Source organism: Cebidichthys violaceus, unplaced genomic scaffold (genome assembly GCF_023349555.1).
Source record: "Cebidichthys violaceus isolate CVI_PGR_0920_01 unplaced genomic scaffold, fCebVio1.0.p SCAF_163, whole genome shotgun sequence".
NCBI lineage: Eukaryota > Metazoa > Chordata > Actinopteri > Perciformes > Stichaeidae > Cebidichthys > Cebidichthys violaceus.
The window spans coordinates 204,590-224,497 of NW_027176333.1; the positions used below are offsets into that span (position 1 = coordinate 204,590).

At 42.8% G+C, this 19,908-nt stretch overlaps 1 protein-coding gene across 1 annotated transcript; it reads left to right on the forward strand.

The window, feature by feature from the left end:
- The first annotated feature begins 1,127 nt into the window (after positions 1-1,127).
- col6a4a (collagen, type VI, alpha 4a) lies at positions 1,128-19,799 on the forward strand. Its single transcript, XM_068711598.1, has 24 exons — positions 1,128-1,140; positions 2,573-2,667; positions 2,831-3,418; positions 3,912-4,469; positions 4,811-5,431; positions 5,692-6,240; positions 7,064-7,615; positions 8,113-8,682; positions 9,624-10,184; positions 10,279-10,634; positions 11,103-11,181; positions 11,457-11,602; positions 12,744-12,836; positions 13,036-13,089; positions 13,275-13,346; positions 13,526-13,552; positions 13,667-13,711; positions 13,916-13,969; positions 14,277-14,339; positions 15,619-15,684; positions 15,981-16,034; positions 17,989-18,024; positions 18,107-18,169; positions 19,474-19,799. The coding sequence occupies exons 2-24, from the start codon at positions 2,592-2,594 to the stop codon at positions 19,639-19,641; spliced, it is 5,451 nt and encodes a 1,816-aa protein (XP_068567699.1). The 5' UTR covers positions 1,128-1,140; positions 2,573-2,591; the 3' UTR covers positions 19,642-19,799.
- The last annotated feature ends 109 nt before the right edge of the window (positions 19,800-19,908 follow it).

Below are 19,908 nucleotides of genomic sequence, written 5' to 3' on the forward strand. Positions count from 1 at the left end.
ATATCTTCCTGACTTCTTTGTCTCTTCATGACAGCAGCAGGATACAGTGTGTATTCTAAAATATGTTTACTCACATCCTGTCAAGGTGTTGTTCATCTTTTGCTCCACGCTGACGAGTCGTCGTGATCACTTCTCTTCTCTTTGTAGTCGTACTGGAAGTCTCACCATCTGTTTCACGGTGAAACGAGCTGCAGCTGAAGGCACTTTGGTTTCCATCTACAGTTGGAATACTGAACAAAATCGGTCAGAATTTCTCTCCGTCTTCACAGGGAATTTATGATATTGAACAACGGCAATTAACAAAAGGCAGTAAGGAAGCGGAGCAGGCTGAGGAGGGAGCGTCTAAGGAGAGAGGAGAGACCCTTTACTCCCTCATCAGTGGACCTGATGAGCACGGAGGATTCTCTCTCTCTACGCACACTTTCACACACCCCACATGCATACACACATATCTGGATTCCTTTCCCTGTGTTTGTGCCTTTCTTTCTCTACTGACACACACACACACACACACACACACACACACACACACACACACACACACACACACACACAATGCATTCTGGGTAGATTTGTGTTTGACTTGATCCCGACTTGCTCTGACGTCATGAACACGAGGTCATCGATGACATCACGAGAGCGAGGCGGCCGCAGATTTTAGAGCCAGGTGACCCCAATGCATGATGGGAAACACCTGGCTGTCTCCGTATCAGAGAGCTGATTGGCTCTTAGATTTGAAAAACATTTTCTGTGTAATTGTAATATTTAATGCTCGATTGTTGGTTATTAGTCTCAATCTAAAAACACATCTTGTTCAACGTAAAAATCATCACCGTCTCTACTCTAATAACACTATTATAATAATTAGTAATGATGCTCATCATTACTTATTTACACATAAAAAGGTTTTTAGCTTTCAGTTTTGTTACAAATTTGTTTTTCTTCTGGTTTCCCTCTGTGTTTTTTAATATTTGTGTCGCTTCCCTCAGACGTCTTCTGGTCTGAATGTGTGTGGAGTCACACTTAGAAACACATGAGCACAATGTGGCTGGAGGTGGAGCCTCCTCTTCCTCCTCTTCCTCGTCCTCGTCCTCCTCAGCTTCAGTGTTTGGGAGCAGAAGGATCCGATGCAGCAGATCTGTGAGTGATTACTTCTCTCTTTATTTCTCTCTTTATTTGTCTTTACTTCTCTCTTTATTTCTCTCTTTACTTCTCTCTTTATTTCTCTCTTTACTTCTCTCTTTATTTCTCTTTACTTCTCTCTTTATTTCTCTCTTTATTTCTCTCTTTACTTCTCTCTTTACTTCTCTCTTTATTTCTCTCTTTATTTGTCTTTACTTCTCTCTTTACTTCTCTCTTTACTGCTCTCTTTATTTCTCTTTACTTCTCTCTTTATTTCTCTCTTTATTTCTCTCTTTACTTCTCTCTTTACTGCTCTCTTTATTTCTCTTTACTTCTCTCTTTATTTCTCTCTTTACTTCTCTCTTTATTTCTCTCTTTATTTCTCTTTACTTCTCTCTTTATTTCTCTTTACTTCTCTCTTTATTTCTCTTTACTTCTCTCTTTATTTCTCTTTACTTCTCTCTTTACTTCTCTCTTTATTTCTCTCTTTACTTCTCTCTTTATTTCTCTCTTTACTTCTCTCTTTATTTCTCTTTACTTCTCTCTTTATTTCTCTCTTTATTTCTCTCTTTACTTCTCTCTTTACTGCTCTCTTTATTTCTCTTTACTTCTCTCTTTATTTCTCTTTACTTCTCTCTTTACTTCTCTCTTTATTTCTCTCTTTACTTCTCTCTTTATTTCTCTCTTTACTTCTCTCTTTATTTCTCTTTACTTCTCTCTTTATTTCTCTCTTTATTTCTCTCTTTACTTCTCTCTTTACTGCTCTCTTTATTTCTCTTTACTTCTCTCTTTATTTCTCTTTACTTCTCTCTTTACTTCTCTCTTTATTTCTCTCTTTACTTCTCTCTTTATTTCTCTCTTTACTTCTCTCTTTATTTCTCTCTTTACTGCTCTCTTTATTTCTCTTTACTTCTCTCTTTACTTCTCTCTTTATTTCTCTCTTTACTTCTCTCTTTATTTCTCTCTTTACTGCTCTCTTTATTTCTCTTTACTTCTCTCTTTATTTCTCTCTTTACTTCTCTCTTTATTTCTCTTTACTTCTCTCTTTATTTCTCTTTACTTCTCTCTTTACTTCTCTCTTTATTTCTCTCTTTATTTCTCTCTTTATTTCTCTCTTTATTTCTCTTTTTATTTCTCTTTACTTCTCTCTTTATTTCTCTTTACTTCTCTCTTTACTTCTCTCTTTATTTCTCTCTTTATTTCTCTCTTTACTTCTCTCTTTATTTCTCTCTTTACTTCTCTCTTTATTTCTCTCTTTATTTCTCTCTTTATTTCTCTCTTTACTTCTCTCTTTATTTCTCTCTTTACTTCTCTCTTTATTTCTCTTTTTATTTCTCTTTATTTCTCTCTTTACTTCTCTTTTTATTTCTCTCTTTTCTTCTCTTTTTATTTCTCTCTTTTCTTCTCTTTTTATTTGTCTTTTTATTTTATCTCTTTATATTTGTTGAAGGAGGAGAGAAACTCCCATCATGAAGGGCAGAACAAGTCTCCTCCTCTTCCTCATCATAGCGACGTGTTCCTCTGGATCCGCTGCTCTGACTACAGGTGGGTTTAAACCGGTTTCACAGATTGTGTGTGTGTGTGTGTGTGTGTGTGTGTGTGTGTGTGTGTGTGTGGGGGGGGGGGGGGGGGGGGGGGACCTGTAATGTTTCTCTGACACTTATCGTAGTTCATGTACAGCTGAACCTTTTTTTCTTCTCCGGTCCAGAGTGTGAAAACGCCACCTTGGCCGACATCGTCTTCCTGGTCGACGGCTCCACCAGCATCGGCAACAGTAACTTTCAGGAGGTCCGGTCTTTTCTCCGCAGCCTCATCAAGGTACTAGACATCGGCCCTGACAAGGTTCGGATCGGCTTGGCTCAGTACAGCGATGAAACCGTCCAGGAGTTCCTGCTGAAGGATCACACAAACAAGAAATCCTTGCTGACTGCAGTGGAAAAGCTTCCCTATCGAAAAGGAGGCACCAAAACAGGCGAGGCCATCGAATTCCTCCTGGAGAACTACTTCACAGAGGACGCCGGGAGCCGAGCCAAACAACGGGTGCCTCAGATCGCTGTTGTCATCACGGATGGAGATTCCCAGGACAACGTGACGGCGTCCGCCCAGCTCCTGAGGCAGCACAGAGTCATCGTGTTTGGCATCGGGGTCGGAGCAGCCAACCAGAAGACGATGGAGTCCATCACTAACCGACCTCCAGAGCGCTTCCTGTCCTCCATCAATAACTACCAGGATCTGAAGACGCTGAAAGATCGTCTGCTGCAAACGGTTTGCGTCTCTGTGCAGGATCAGAGGCAAGGTAATGAAATATAAAAACATTTAGCCAACGTCCATCTTTTGAAATGCACAAAACGACCGAAGTCTAGATCAGACTGTGTTAGTTTGTTTGATGGTCCCACCCTGCGTCTCACCCTGAGGGTTTACACTACCTTTTATTTGCTACTGTTACATAAGCATTAGCATTTCAAACAGTTCAACTGATTACTGTCATTTTCACTGTTTTTGAGGTACATGTCGATGTAGTCAAGGTGTCAGTTTGCTTTAAAACAAAATGCTTTCAATGCGTTGTTGTCCGAAGCATTGCTGTTCCCAAGCTCAAAGACGGCCATCACAGAAAGACATGATTCATTGTATAAATAAGGAAACGGGTATTTGTGGGGTTGCACCTGCTTCTACGTGAAGAAAGTTTTGGTGTGAAGTCTGAAAAATGAGGTTGGTGTAGCAACACTTGAGCATACTGACACCTTGACTGTACCGCTATAAGATGTAATTGTGTTTGTCTCCGCTCTCAGCTTTGGCGGACCGGTTTGGAGATACTTTCTTCCTGGTGGACAGCGGAATATCTCTCGGACAGTTCTCCATATTTAAGAAAGACCTTCTCAAATTGATCAACGAGCTTAACGTCGGAGCGTCCAGCTACCGCATCGGTTTGGCTCAGTACGGTCAAGAACCCAAGACGGAGTTTTATCTCAATACTTTTCAAACTACACAGGAAACCCTGGCTGCTGTCAAACGTTTCCGCCTTGCTCCGCAACCCAACCGACCACGAAACCTGGGCCGCGCTCTGAAGTACGCCAGCACTCACTTTTTTACCCGTGAGGTGGGGGGGCGAGCCCACCAAGGCACCCCACAGTCCCTGGTCGTTGTGAGTGGAGGCGAGTCCGATGATTATGTGTCCGAGCCCGCTCAAAAGATCCAAAACGCAGCAGTAACTGTTTATGGTATGAGTGCAGGTGCAAGCGTGAAGGATTTAATGTTATTTGCCAGTGTTGGGTACGCATTCGATTCTCCCCGATTACTTCTTTTGAAGGATTTCTTGATGACGGAGCAAAAGGAGAACATTACTGAAGGTGAGAACCATCATTCATCATTCATTTGGGAAACTTTGGGAAACTGTATTTCATGTGTTTGTCATTCTTCAGTTAGTGACTTTACAGGCAGTGAGGAACAAATAATAATGACGTAATTGACACAGAATGATTCTAGCTTGTTCTTCATTTAAAAAATAAAAGTAATTCATTGAATGAAATTCTAATTTTAACTTAGCCACTTTTACATTTGCAAATCACCAAAAATATGCTTATTGGATCGACCTCCATAATTAGCATTCCTGTGATATAGTTCATCTTCACATATATTTGAATGGTTAAGTAGAAGATAGCTCAAGTAACTAACTACACTCTTTTCACAGATTGCAAAGGAGCCAATGTTTGCGACATCGTGTTCATCGTTGATGAGTCTAGAAGCATCGGAAACGACAACTTCCAGCTGGTGCGCACTTTCCTCCACTCGGTTGTGAGCGGCCTGGATGTCGGTCCATCTCGAGTCCGAGTTGGCATCGTTACGTACAACACCGAGTCCACAGCACAGGTCTACCTCGATACCTTCGATGACAAGGACGAAGTCCTCCAGTTCATCAAGATCCTGCCTTATCGTGGTGGCGGTACGAACACTGGCGCAGCTCTAAACTTCACCCTGAAAGAAATCTTCATTGAGGAAAAGGGCAGTAGGAATGCAAAGGGTGTCCAGCAGGTGGCAGTGGTGATCACAGATGGTGAATCCCAGGACAAAGTGAGAGACGCAGCAATCAACCTCCGTCGGGCTGGGGTCACCATTTACACTGTAGGAATTGAAAATGCCAACAAGACTGAACTGGAGGAGATGGCGTCTCACCCCTCTGATAAGCATGTCTTTACTGTGGACAGTTTCACAGAGCTGAAGCCTCTGAAGCTGAGCCTGCAGAAAGTCCTGTGTGAAAACATCATTGACCGAGTCACCTCAGTTGGTACAAGGGAAACGAGCAACAGAGAAGGTTTGAACCAGTGTTTTTTGATAGTCACTTAATGTGAAAGCCAGAAATCCCTGGTCAATGTTCAACAACTGCACGTCCACCCGGCAGTTTGTTTGTGCTCTGGGGATGTAAAGTTGTAGACTACTTGTTGCCTCTTCAGTTGTTGGTCTTTAGTTTAGTCTTTACTCAAATATTCCCCAGGGTTTAAATCTTCATTTTTAACCTTCCACTCTTTGACTTTGTGAAAAGAACTAACCTTTAAAGTTGCTCTTCCTCTCCAGCATGTGTGCAAAAAGACGAAGCGGACATCTTCTTCCTGATGGACGACTCAGGGAGCATTGAGAACCTAGACTTCGAAGACATGAAGACCTTCATCATCAAGTTTCTACGTACCTTCCATATTGGGCCAGAACATGTACGTGTGGGGCTTGTGAAATATGCTGATTCGCCAACTATAGAATTCAATATGACAGCCTACCAAGATGCCAGGTCATTGGAGAAAGCCGTCTTGGGTATTAAACACGAAGGAGGTGGGACAGAAACAGGAAAAGCTCTGTTATATATGGGCAAACACTTAACCAGCCGGGATCACAAAGTCCCAGAGTACCTGATCGTCATCACAGACGGGGAATCCTCCGATGAGGTCAAGGCTCCAGCAGAACAACTGAGGGCGCAGGGCGTCATCGTCTACGCCATCGGGGTGAAAGATTCAAACAAAATGGAGCTGGAAGAGATCGCCGGCGACCCCAAGAGGGCCATCTATGTTAATAATTTTGATGCCTTGAAATCCATCAACAATGACATCATCACAGACATCTGTTCTGAAGACGGTAAAGATATTTAGTAAATAAATCTTGAGTCAAAAATATGTTGCATTGTTCCCGTCTGGATGAAGATGACCAGGTGTATTTGAATGTTTAATTGATATTTCTGCTTTTAGCGTTTCTTAACTAATACCATCTCCGATAAGTCGTAGAGCAACGGTCAAGAGGCTGCTGCTAGTTCAGATATTGAATCATGAGAGAGACGTTTTTTAGACAGCAGCCTTTACAGCTAAATCTAATGAAATATGAATATGAAAGAAACCGACTCATAGTGATTTTCATGAGAGCTGCAGTTTATTTGTATCCTAACAAATGAATGTTGTTTAAGCTTTCAACTTCTGTCATAGAAGCTCATTTATGTCAGAATAAGGATAGCAAGCAAGAAGACTGATGATATAAACTCTCAAATGCCAAATTGTAGTAAGTATAGATATAAATATACAGTACCGAAACTATGCCATCCAATATTACCATCATTGTCTGGACAAATAGGGTTAGGTTGTCTGGCTGCATTTTTTGTAATTTGCAATAATACAAATAGGAAAGTAATCTTGAATGAGGTTTTATGAAGCAGGGCCTGGAAGATAGTGAGTAACAGAGTCAGTGACTCTGCCTTATCGTGACGCTTCAGTTAGCGGGGCATGAGTTTTTTTAAGCAAAGCCTTCTAAAGGTACCAATTTGAGTTGAGTGTTTTTAACTTTGACTAGCTAGTTGTTTTTGAACTAGTGATTTAAAAGGTCGCACCCCTCGTAGCTTGTCTCTACTCAATGACAGAAAGGTGTGGAACCAGTCCCACCATGTAATAATTTCTGTGATCTATGTCCACAGCTTGCAGAGATGTACAGGGCGACATCTTTTTCTTAACTGACAGTTCTGAGAGCATCTCTGAGAAAGACTTTCAGAAAATGAAAGAGTTCATGAAATCTGTCATCAGCAAGTACGCCATCGAGCAAACCGAGGTGCACGTCGGCGTCATGCAGTTCAGCACAAACCACAATCTGGAGTTCCCCCTTGGGCGCTACAACAGCACAGATGACATTAAATTAGCCATCGATAATATGGAGCAGATGAATGAAGGCACGCTCACAGGTAAGGCCCTCAAAGAGGTGTCGCAGTATTTCGATGCAAGCAGAGAAGGGCGACCTGGCATGAGGCAGAGTCTGATAGTGATAACAGACGGCGAGGCCAAAGACCAGGTCAAAGGTCCTGCTGAGGCTCTGAGGGCCAAGGGAGTGGTGGTCTACGCCATCGGCATTGCGGACGCCAACACCACCCAGCTGAAAGAGATCAGCGGTTCATTGGACAGGGTTTATGTTGAGAGGAACTTTGATGCTCTGAAGGACTTGGAACGCCAGGTGGCCTTGAAGATCTGCAAGAAAGGTAAGAGAAGTTCAAGACCATCCCAAAAAATTACTTAGACTATGAGTTTATTAAAGCATTGAGTCTTTAGGTTAATCTCTTTTTCTCAGAAGGGAGTCTTTGTGGTTTTACCAGTTAGCATTAAAGCTATTGATGACCAACAACTGCTGGGTGCGGTTACTGCATGTCGCATCTCAAAAGTCCCCATAGTAGGGTTGCCAGGTCTGAGCTCTGCAATAACTCTACTGTCAACCAACCCGGATGACTACAGCATGGATCAGTGGCTAGCTTACCAGCTAACAAGATCCAACATAGAAACGAAGCAGCCTAGTGTTTGTGCTAAGCTAGGCTAAACACATCCGAGACATATCTCTGTACTGAGCACACAGACATAAGTTGATTTTATCTTTTCATCTTTTATGAGATCACGATGAGAACTAATCAGGTCTCAGTAATCAGGTCTCAGTTTCCCTTCTAACACTCTGTGTTTGCTCTTTGTCTCTGTTCTCTTCAATCAGATTGTCAGATGAGAAAAGCTGACATAATTTTCCTGGTGGACAGCTCCACAAGCATAAATCCATCACAATATGAAAATATGCGGAAGTTTATGGAGTCAGTAGTGAACCAAACCACAGTCAGCGAGGACCAGACTCGTTTTGGGCTCATCTCCTTCTCGAACGTAACCGTGTCTCATTTTACTCTGAAGGCTTTTGACTCCAAACTAAAAGTTCTGGCAGCGATCCCTGATAAGAAGCCACAAGAAGGAAACACCTACACAGGCGAGGCCTTGGAATACTCGCTGGAGTTCTTTAGTGCTCAGCATGGTGGCCGGAGAGCCCGCAAGGTGCCTCAGATTCTCATGGTGATCACAGACGGGGAGGCCAACGGCTATTTAGACTTAAAAGAGACATCTGATGCACTGAGAAACAACGGGGTCGTGGTCGTCAGTATCGGAGTGAAAAACGCATCAATACATGAGCTGAAGACGATGGCTGGTGGAGACGCATCCAAAGTTTTCTACGTGGACGACTTTGAGGGACTAGAAACTTTGTACAGAAACATGTCTAATGTCTTCTGCATTAAGGGCGGTAAGACGACAAAACAGTGTTTTTTAAATCGTTTTGATGTATAGTTCACTGGGTCAAAAGGTGGCATCTTCTGAACTGGAAGATTTAACAGATCAATTCAGCAAACAAAAATACATAATTTACACTTAAACCAGGTGATATCTGATAATGCTCAGTTTTATTCCAGAAAGTCATGATTTGGGGGAAAAATCTTCTCAGCACTATTTCAGTATTGAGTCCAGTAAGTGTCAAGTGGAATCTTGATAAATCAGAAACTTTAGTAATTAATATTTTAGTGCTCAATGTTCTTATTGTGTTCCAATGATTCAATAGTTCATTCCTCCTTCACCTACTTGTGGACAGCAGCAGTCCTTACTGCACATCCAGAACCTTTTGTGAGGTTTTATGAACTAGATTATATTCACAGTACAAAATAAATCTTGAAAAGAAATGTTAAAGATACACAACATAGAGTAAAAATCCCCAAACCTTAAGTATATCTACGTCCTCAGTCCGAGACGAAAACACAACCATTCATTCTCAGAGGCTAAGTGGATTCTAGCTAGATATAATGCAAATGGGATGATTTCAGTGGCCCCTTTTGGCATGATGGTACTTCGTAAACATGTTAATATATACTTCAATACACTACAGTACTTCAGAAACAACACATTTGACAAAAAAAGAGTGCCTTCCAGATTTTGATTGGCTGATCAGGTCGAGCAGGAAAGATAGAAAAAATTGTGGCTTACCCGATTACCTGTAGACCACAAGAGGTATTGGTCACATTTTGAGAACTGCCTGAACAGTACTCGTCAATAAAAATGTATGGAGAGACCTCCACCCTTAGTGAATTGGGGAGTTGAGAGTGTGTTGTGGCCAAACGTGAATGAACCAATACAGTGATAATTTAACTTATTAGTAATGTAAACAAACACCTCTCTCTTGCTCTGCTTTGGCAGCTTGCGAAAAGGCCGACCTGGTCTTCCTACTGGACCAGTCCGGCAGTATCAACATATCCGAATACAACGTCATAAAAGACTTCACAACAGACCTGGTGAACAGCTTCGACGTCAGTGAAGACTTTGTGCACGTTGGACTTGCACAGTTCAGCGATGAACCTAAAGATGAGTTTTACCTCAACAAGTACTTCCATAAGGAGGATTGCATCTCACACATCCAACGCATGGAACACGAAGGTGGAAACACCTACATCGGAAAGGCCTTGGTTCACATCAAGAATTACTTTGAGGTGTCGCGGGGCAGCCGCAGGGAGATCCCCAAGATCCTGGTGTTGATCTCAGATGGTGATTCTCACGATGAAGTGAGGGAAGCAGCCAGCAGTCTCAGGGATGTGGGGATCAAGGTGTTTGCCATCGCAGTCGGAGACGTTCACCCCCTGAAGCTCCATCAGATCACCGGTACTCCAGAGAGGCTGTTTAGAGTGCGGAACTTCAACGACTTGGCAAATATCAAGCAAAAGGTGGTGGACGAGCTTTGTCCAAACATTCAGCCCCCCCCAGGTTTGTGAGTTGAAAAGTGTGACTTTGCCTTTCCCTCCATATTCCTCTGTCTCTCTGGCTGCCAAAGGTAAAGACGTGTTTCCTTTTGCTTCAGCCTGCAGCATCGATATCGCCATGGGATTTGATATTTCTCGGGAAGACCGAGCTCCTGGCGAGATGCTGATCAGCGGCCACGCCAAGCTACAGGCCTTCCTGCCAGAGATCGTCCGTTACGTTTCTTCGGTACAAGGTCTGTGCTGCGTCGGTCCGGATCCTGTCAAGACCAACATCGCCTTTCAAGTGCTCGGTAGAGACGGACAGCGCCTGTACGACACAAACTTTGAGCCCTACAGCAGCGACGTGGTGCTTAAAGTCATGAACCTGCAGATGTCAGGACCTTCCTACTTTAAGGCAGCTCTGCTGAAGTCCTTCAAGGAGATGTTCAAGGTCCACTCCAAAGCTAACGTGAAGGTGAGAGGTACACAGCTGGTTGTGTTTCCATTTGGTCATCATAAAAGTATCATATGGTGGCGAAGGCTTGTTACTCTGTAGCCACAGTGTTCTGCGTGCTAACATGCTAACATGCTGATGTTTAGCATGTTTACCATATTCATAATTAGCATGACAGAATTACCAGGAGACGCAAAGGACAGCTGAGGCTGATGGTAGTTTTTTTAGTCATAAACCAAAGTATTAGAGGCAGTGAAACGCTGACCTGATGATGGCGCTAAATGAAAAGTCAGAGCATCACCAAAGTTATCAGCTTTCATCCTCAGAGGAACATGAATGTCAATCCATCACCGCTTCAGTCTGGACCAACGAACATGAAACGTTTTACACAAATGAGGACAAAGAGCAGAATGTTTACTGACATGATGCAGAGCTCCTACCAAGTACTGTTACTTTAAAAACATCATCCACATACATGTGACCCATCAGGTGCTGGTGATCTTCTCAGACGGACTCGATGAGGATGTGATGAATCTGGAGCAGGAATCAGAGCTGCTGCGACAGTCTGGTAAAACATGCTGTGATGTATAGATTCAATTAATCCTGAAACTCAAAACACTTTTTCTCTGTTTTTCTATCTTCTGCTCAAGTTGTTGATTTCATTCATCTATTCCTCTGCTTCTTATATTCTTCCTTCCCCTCTCAGGTGTCGTCTTGTTCATCAGTTTACAGAAATGCATTTCTACGTATTTGATGGAGTAGGTTTTTGGCTCCTGATCCCAGTCCGAGTCTTTTAGGGGAATCAGTAAAGCTGCCATCTGTAGTTTTGTTCACTGTGTGCAGGGGTCAGCGCTCTGCTGACGGTGGCCCTGGAGGGGACCCGAGACCCCGGCCAGCTGCAGATGGTGGAGTTCGGGCGAGGATTCGGCTACATGCTTCCTCTCAGCGTCGGCATGCAGAGCGTCGGCAGCGCCGTCCTCAAGCAGATTGTGAGTCGTAAACTTTCAGGTTCAACAGCTTCAGACCTTCCGTCGAACTCAGAGAGCCGGTCTGTACGAAGTCCAGAAACTCTCTCTTTGAAGACCTTCACCGTGTAGAACTCAGTTGTTCTCTGAATAATGAAAATAAAAGAGTTTGAGGAAGTAGTTCTTGTTTTCACCTGAGAATCACTGCATGAGTTCACACTGCTGGATTGTCAGATTGTAGGACGCGGCCTCACTCATTCCGCTCTGACTGGAGTATTTACAGATTCATTTTCTCTGTCTCTGTCTCTGTCTGTCTGTCTGTCCTCCGTCTCTGTCTCTCTCTCTCTCTCTCTCTGTCTATGTCTGTCTGTCCTTTGACTCTGTCCTCTGTCTCTGTCTCTCTCTCTGTCTCTGTCTCTCTCTCTGTCTCTCTCTCTCTGTCTCTGTCTCTGTCTCTCTCTCTGTCTCTCTGTCTCTCTCTCTCTCTCTGTCTCTGTCTGTCTGTCTGTCCTCCGTCTCTGTCTCTCTCTGTCTCTCTCTCTCTCTCTCTCTGTCTATGTCTGTCTGTCCTTTGACTCTGTCCTCTGTCTCTCTCTGTCTCTGTCTCTCTCTTTCTGTCTCTGTCTCTCGCTCTCTGTCTGTCTGTCTGTCCTCCGTCTCTGTCTCTCTCTCTGTCTGTCTGTCCTTTGACTCTGTCCTCTGTCTCTCTCTCTCTCTGTCTCTGTCTCTCTCTCTGTCTGTCCTCTCTCTCTGTCTCTGTCTGTCTGTCCTTTGACTCTGTCCTCTGTCTCTCTCTGTCTCTTTGTCTCTCTCTGTCTCTCTCTGTCTCTCTCTCTGTCTCTGTCTGTCTGTCCTTTGACTCTGTCCTCTGTCTCTCTCTGTCTCTTTGTCTCTCTCTGTCTCTCTCTCTGTCTCTGTCTGTCTGTCTGTCCTGTCTCTGTCTCTGTCTCTCTCTCTCTCTCTCTCTCTCTCTCTCTCTCTCTCTCTGTCCTCTCTCTCTGTCTCTCTCTCTGTCTGTCTGTCCTTTGACTCTGTCCTCTGTCTCTCTGTATCTCTGTCTCTCTCTCTCTCTGTCTCTGTCTCTGTCGCTGTCTCTCTCTCTGTCTGTCCTCTCTCTCTGTCTCTGTCTGTCTGTCCTTTGACTCTGTCCTCTGTCTCTCTGCAGGACTCGGTGTCAGACAGGGAGTGCTGCAACGTCATGTGCAAATGTTCGGGACATGAAGGCGTCCGAGGCTCTCGAGGCCCCCCGGGCTCAAAGGCGAGTGGAAGACACGCCCCTTTAGAGTGTAAACATGATGTGTGACACCTGCAACAGGCCCGGTTCCTCTTTCTGTGTCGTAAAGATTATTTTTTATTGAAAGATGCTCACTTCACAGTGAAACGATGTAAAGAAAGGAGGTCAGCGGTCGGCCCGATGACATCTGAGAGTTTCTGGTCTTGTTGTGTTTCATGAACAGGGTCCGTCTGGACAGAAGGGTCGACTGGGCTTCCCTGGAGAGGAGGGATTCTCTGTAAGTGCTCTTCATTCAGTTTGACTTGAACAGAAAAGCTCAATGTGCTGACGGACCGGTGTGCTCCCTTCGTGTGCGGTGTAGTTTTTAGATATTGAACTCATCCAAAATGAACCCGTGTCAGCTGATCTGTGTTGGTCCCTTCTGGACTCTGATTTACTGCTGCCTCTGTTGGGCTGTTGCAGGGGGAGCGAGGGCGTCCTGGACCAAGTGGACCTCAGGGCTTGGAGGGCTGTCCTGGAGCCAGAGGACACAAGGTATTTACAATATGTTTTATTCACTTCATATTCTTACAGGATGAAAATACTGCTGCAACATTTAGGAAAAACAAAGTAATGTCAGACGTTGTCAGGTTGCTGCTGTTGGTTCTGTTGGTTCTGTTCTGATCACAGTGACAGAATGTCTCTGGTTGTCTCACGGTGCTTTGTGTCTGCAGGGCTCCAGAGGATTCTCCGGTAACAGGGTGAGTACTCAGGACCGCTGGATGTGTTTGGACAAACACTGAAGTCTGCTCAGGTTAGTTAGAATCTGATGTACAGAGCCGAGCAGCAGTGAGACGTTGATTCTCTTCCAACAGGGCCAGGGCGGAGCAGACGGACTGGACGGAGTCGACGGAGAGCAGGTACCAACATCACAGTCCAGACTAACTAAAGCCTCTTCATTCATTCGTCATAAACAGTGTCAACTTAAAGGAGCAGTGTGGAGGATGTAGTGCCACCTAGTGGTGAGGCTGCAGATTGAACCGTAACGACTAGTCGTGAAACCAAACGTCTGTCTAGTAATGTTCTGTGTGGGTCCTGAGTTGGTTCTGGTTCTGGTTCTGCAGGGACTGACTGGAACAGATGGAGCTCAAGGAGAGAGAGGAGAGCCTGGAAACCCAGTAAGAAAAACAACTGTTTTATTATGTTCTTCATGTTTATCAAACATTTAATTCTACTCAAGTATGACGAAGAGAACAAATAATATATTCATGAAAATGTTTTGGAATAAATTATATTTTATTATCATTACCAGCAGTAAATATTGTGATTTATTTGAATACTTGTACTTTACATAGTTCTTTCTACTGTTACTGTTATTACAGATGTGATTATTTTTATATCTACGTACATTTTAATTACGTTTCCTGCTGTAATCCGTCCACACTGATCAGCCGGTTGATTGACAGGTTGACATTTTGTCCTCAGGGTATCCCGGGTATCAGAGGGGAGGCGGGGCTTACAGGACAGCGAGGACTCAGAGGGGATCCGGTGAGTCCAACATTTTTCATCTGAACATCTGAACCGATCAGGAGGAGTCGTGATCCTCACAGAACTCTCATTCAGACTGTGAATTTTAGGATAATTTAAAACTATATATTCATGAATGAAATGTATTTGCCTTTATTTTCTCCTGTTTTCAGCTGCAATAAGAAGTTTTTATTTGTCATATGCACAATATTTACAGTACAGCAGAGTACTACAAAATGTGTACAAGAAAAACATGCAAGTAAAAATAAAATTCCAAGAAATGGAACTTAAGATAGTTTAGTGCTGGGCAACGATTATGATTTTTAATCTTGATTAATCTCATTGTTATGCGCAAAATTCAATAATTAATTCAAAAGTAGTGTAATACTCGTATGTTAAAGTACTGCTATATGAACAAAAGTACAATAACATTTGGTTTGAATCACTTTAAACAGATCAGGTTATTTTTATCAGCAGTATTCTTCACACAGTAGTTATAACACAGTTATAATGATTCTGATCATAGATATACTCTATCTTCATGTGTAATAGATGATGTTTAAATGTACATCTTGAAAACTGAAAATGCTTATTATACATATTCCAAACAAAAAACTTTAAAAACTCAAAAAAATAAGTAGCAGGAAGAGACGCCACACACACACACACACACACACACACACACACACACACACACACACACACAGCTGTTCACCTCTCGCTGCCCAGTTCTCTGTTAAAAATATCCACTTAATAATAAAAAAAACATATATATATATATATATATATATATATATATATATATATATATATATATTCATCTCATCTTATATATGTGCTGTATGCAGGTATAAACAGTGGTATAAACAGTAATAATAATAATATTATAAATAATATAAGTAAAGAGCTCTTGAGGCTTCAGAATGAAGTAATCCGATTAAATCAAGGAATGTCAGAGCTTCCTGAGTCCAGCTGGACTCTCACAGACCACCATGCATGTGGGAGTTGTCGGAAAGAAGGAGAGTTTTCCCGTTGGCTCAGTGTTTACAGTAAAACAGGGTAAAAGTTGGTTGGCATCCTAAAACCCCCACATCCCACACGTCAGACCCTTAAAGTCCAGCACATCTCAGCCAAAAGTGTTTTTGTAACTTCTTGAGAAAACACAACTTCCCTCTGAATCTGCTTGTTACAGAGAAATAGATCTGATGTCTCCAGTTAAAGCCAATCTCAGCTGGAGGCTCCTCCAAGTGGACTTTCTCTTTCAGGGTCGGACTGAGGATCTTTGTGTTTTGTCCGACAGGGTGAACCGGGGGCTGATAACACCAGTCCAGGAGCCAAAGGGGACCCCGGGAACCCAGGTTTACCGGTAGGAACCATCGCACTCTGGATCTGTGTTGAGACTGTTGTTAGGTCAACTTCAAGTCCCACAATGCACTGCTGTCTGAAACATCCTGCTGTGATCAGGAGTCCTGGACACCATGGGACACGCTGGGAAGTGTTGGAAATAGTTTCCTTTAGAATACTTACCACATCCAATCAGAGGGCTTCACACAGCTGGTAATAGTGGGCCAAAGTTAGAGGCTATTGTATAAATCATCAGGCAAAGTATTCTGGGTACTGTAGTATTTAGGGCCCCTCTAAAGTGTATTCTTCCTCACACAGGGATTATCTGGTCTGGACGGGGGGGCAGGTGGCGATGGAGGCCTTGGGAACCCGGTGAGATTTCTGACCTCCATTCTGTCCTATCATTCTTATATATGTAGATTATATATATATATATAAATATATATACATATTACTGATAATACTTCTCTTCTTGTACTCAGGTAAAGTTTTGAAACCATTTCAAATGCGTTTTGGTTCTCTGTCTGTATGTGATTCAGAACGTTTTGGTTCTCTGTCTGTATGTGATTCAGAACGTTTTGGTTCTCTGTCTGTATGTGATTCAGAACGTTTTGGTTCTCTGTCTGTATGTGATTCAGAACGTTTTGGTTCTCTGTCTATATGTGATTCAGAACGTTTTGGTCCTCTGTCTGCATGTGAGTCAGAGCGTTTTGGTTCTCTGTCTGTATGTGATTCAGAACGTTTTGGTCCTCTGTCTGTATGTGAGTCAGAGCGTTTTGGTTCTCTGTCTGTATGTGATTCAGAACGTTTTGGTTCTCTGTCTGTATGTGATTCAGAACGTTTTGGTTCCCTGTCTGTATGTGATTCAGAACGTTTTGGTCCTCTGTCTGTATGTGAGTCAGAGCGTTTTGGTTCTCTGTCTGTATGTGAGTCAGAACGTTTTGGTTCTCTGTCTGTATGTGAGTCAGAACGTTTTGGTTCTCTCATCTGTATGTGAATCAGAACGTTTTGGTTCTCTCATCTGTATGTGAATCAGAATGTTTTGGTTCTCTCATCTGTATGTGAGTCAGAACGTTTTGGTTCTCTGTCTGTATGTGAGTCAGAACGTTTTGGTTCTCTGTCTGTATGTGAGTCAGAACGTTTTGGTTCTCTGTGTGTGTGTGTGAATCAGAACGTTTTGGTTCTCTGTCTGTATGTGAATCAGAATGTTTTGGTTCTCTCATCTGTATGTGAATCAGAACGTTTTGGTTCTCTGTCTGTGTGAATCAGAACATTTTGGTTCTCCGTCTGTATGTGAATCAGAACGTTTTGGTTTTCTGTCTGAATGTGAATCAGAACGTTTTGGTTCTCTCATCTGTATGTGAATCAGAATGTTTTGGTTCTCTGTCTGTATGTGAATCAGAACATTTTGGTTCTCTCATCTGTATGTGAATCAGAACGTTTTGGTTCTCTGTCTGTATGTGAATCAGAATGTTTTGGTTCTCTCATCTGTATGTGAATCAGAACGTTTTGGTTCTCTCATCTGTATGTGAATCAGAATGTTTTGGTTCTCTCATCTGTATGTGAATCAGAATGTTTTGGTTCTCTCATCTGTATGTGAGTCAGAACGTTTTGGTTCTCTGTCTGTATGTGAGTCAGAACGTTTTGGTTCTCTGTCTGTATGTGAGTCAGAACGTTTTGGTTCTCTGTGTGTGTGTGTGTAAATCAGAACGTTTTGGTTCTCTGTCTGTATGTGAATCAGAATGTTTTGGTTCTCTCATCTGTATGTGAATCAGAACGTTTTGGTTCTCTGTCTGTGTGAATCAGAACATTTTGGTTCTCCGTCTGTATGTGAATCAGAACGTTTTGGTTTTCTGTCTGAATGTGAATCAGAACGTTTTGGTTCTCTCATCTGTATGTGAATCAGAATGTTTTGGTTCTCTGTCTGTATGTGAATCAGAACATTTTGGTTCTCTCATCTGTATGTGAATCAGAACGTTTTGGTTCTCTGTCTGTATGTGAGTCAAAACGTTTTGGTTCTCTGTCTGTGTGAATCAGAATGTTTTGGTTCTCTCATCTGTATGTGAATCAGAACGTTTTGGTTCTCTCATCTGTATGTGAATCAGAACGTTTTGGTTCTCTGTCTGTGTGTGAATCAGAACGTTTTGGTTCTCTGTCTGTGTGTGAATCAGAACGTTTTGGTTCTCCGTCTGTGTGTGAATCAGAATGTTTTGGTTCTCCGTCTGTATGTGAATCAGAATGTTTTGGTTCTCCGTCTGTATGTGAATCACAACGTTGATGTAAAAGTTAAATGTCCTCAGTTGACGGAGTGTTTTCTGTTGTGCAGGGTCCAGACGGGAGGAGAGGCTCTGTGGGGCAGAAGGTAGGAGAGGAACTCAACAACACCGGACTCTGATGCAAAGCTTTAAATATCCATTACACATTGAAATAATGTCCGTCTACAGGGGCTACCTGGAGACCCGGGGGATCCAGGACTTCAGGGCAGCCCAGGTGCTTCTGGTCCTCAGGTGAGTGATCAGACAACAGCTGCCAACATGAAGCTGATTAACAGGTTGCAGGAACAGCTGCTCTCTCCTCCGGATCATCTCATCCAGACCACGTTAGGTCCTTTAACATGCTTTACTACATGCAGGTGAACACACGAAGACTAGCACTAACACCAACAACAGCACCAGCACCAAAACCAACATTAATACCAACACCAGCACCAACACCAGCACCCACACCAACGTAGGAGGCCTATCGCTGCAGAAACATAGAGGGAACTTTCTTTTCTTTTTTTTTGGGGGGGGGGTTACAGAGTTCAGTACATGTACAAGCAGGGTTCAGGTATGTGAGACTCGGGAGTCTTGGCTGACGGACAGACTTCCAGAGAATTTCAGTGGAGCTGTTTAGTGAAATGGGAACCATGTGGGGATCTTGCATAAGGAGAAAAGGAAAACATGACTTTAATAACCAGGGACGCTCTGAACCAGTCCAGTACATGTACAAGTACATTTACAAGTGTATGTACACTGATTTATGAGCAGAAATATAGTTTGTTTCTACTTCAAAACCTGCTGTTATATCTGCACATCGGAGCATTTCTATTGCCTTTCTATTGGCCCAGCGAGGGTTCGGGTATGTGAGACTCGGGAGTCTTGGCTGACGGACAGACTTCCAGAGAATTTCAGTGGAGCTGTTTAGTGAAATGGGAACCATGTGGGGATCTTGCATAAGGAGAAAAGGAAACGCTCTGAACCTCCTTTCTGCCAGATGTGAAAACTTCTTATCCCCTTCAATGAAAACTTCTCACAGATTAAAATAGCATCATTCAGATTCCAGATGTTTTATTTACATGTGAACCCATTTAGAGAGAACCCTGTTAAACTAAACAGTTTGATTATTGTAAATATTCATTGAAGAGGTTTAAACTGTGATTAGATCAGCTGATGTTCCAACAGTAACTGTAGACAAACCTTCTGTTTATATCTGAAGTCTGAAGAAGAGTTTGATAAAGTTAACTCCTGTTTGTTCTAGGCTGCTTTTATTGTGAAACTCTGTTTCAATCTAATCTAATCTATAATTTACGAGAAGAACAACAGAGAGTGCAACGTTGTTAAATGATGTTGTTCAACACTGAGTGTGCCCAGCTGTTACTGGAAAGCAAGAAAAACTCTAACTGAGTAACTGAGTCACTGAAAAGAGTCCAAGGAAATAGAAGATAGAAAGAAGCCTGAATAGAATAAAAGAGGAGAATAAAAACGACAGATATGAACATATAAATAAGAAGTCCCAGTTGTTTCTTCAAGTGTCCATGTTGTCTCTGCAGGGAAGCAGAGGAGAAAACGGTGGTCGTGGACCAAAAGGACTCTCTGGCTTTCCTGGACCTCAGGTCGGTGCATCACCTCATCATCGTCCTCCTGTATTTGTCCAACTCAATTTAATGTGGTTGTGTTCAAAACCAGATCAGCACTGTGGATTAGTTGTTTTACAATGACGCTGATTTAGGAAACGATCAGTACGATTAAAAGTCTCTCAATGTGCAGCAGAACTTCAGGGCCATATCACACCTCCTGTTTTGGTCCGGACTGTCTGACCTATTGGTTTGACCCGACCAGAATCACAGCTGTAAAAACCTCCCGAAAGCAAATGAGGTGGACCGAGAGTCCGGATCAAGCTGAACCCTGGTACAGTTCTACTGTGAACTGTTTTAGGGTGGTTCAGACATTCAGACCGATTCAGACCGATGCTCTCTCTCTGTATG

What these genes read in the sequence shown, in the direction of transcription:
- col6a4a (XM_068711598.1), top strand. Translation starts at nt 2,592, where the DNA reads ATGAAGGGCAGAACAAGTCTCCTCCTCTTCCTCATCATAGCGACGTGT. An exon ending in AAAGGAGAACATTACTGAAG is followed by an intron (nt 4,470 to 4,810) that starts GTGAGAACCATC and finishes CTCTTTTCACAG; the next exon opens with ATTGCAAAGGAGCCAATGTT. An exon ending in AAACATTCAGCCCCCCCCAG is followed by an intron (nt 10,185 to 10,278) that starts GTTTGTGAGTTG and finishes CTTTTGCTTCAG; the next exon opens with CCTGCAGCATCGATATCGCC.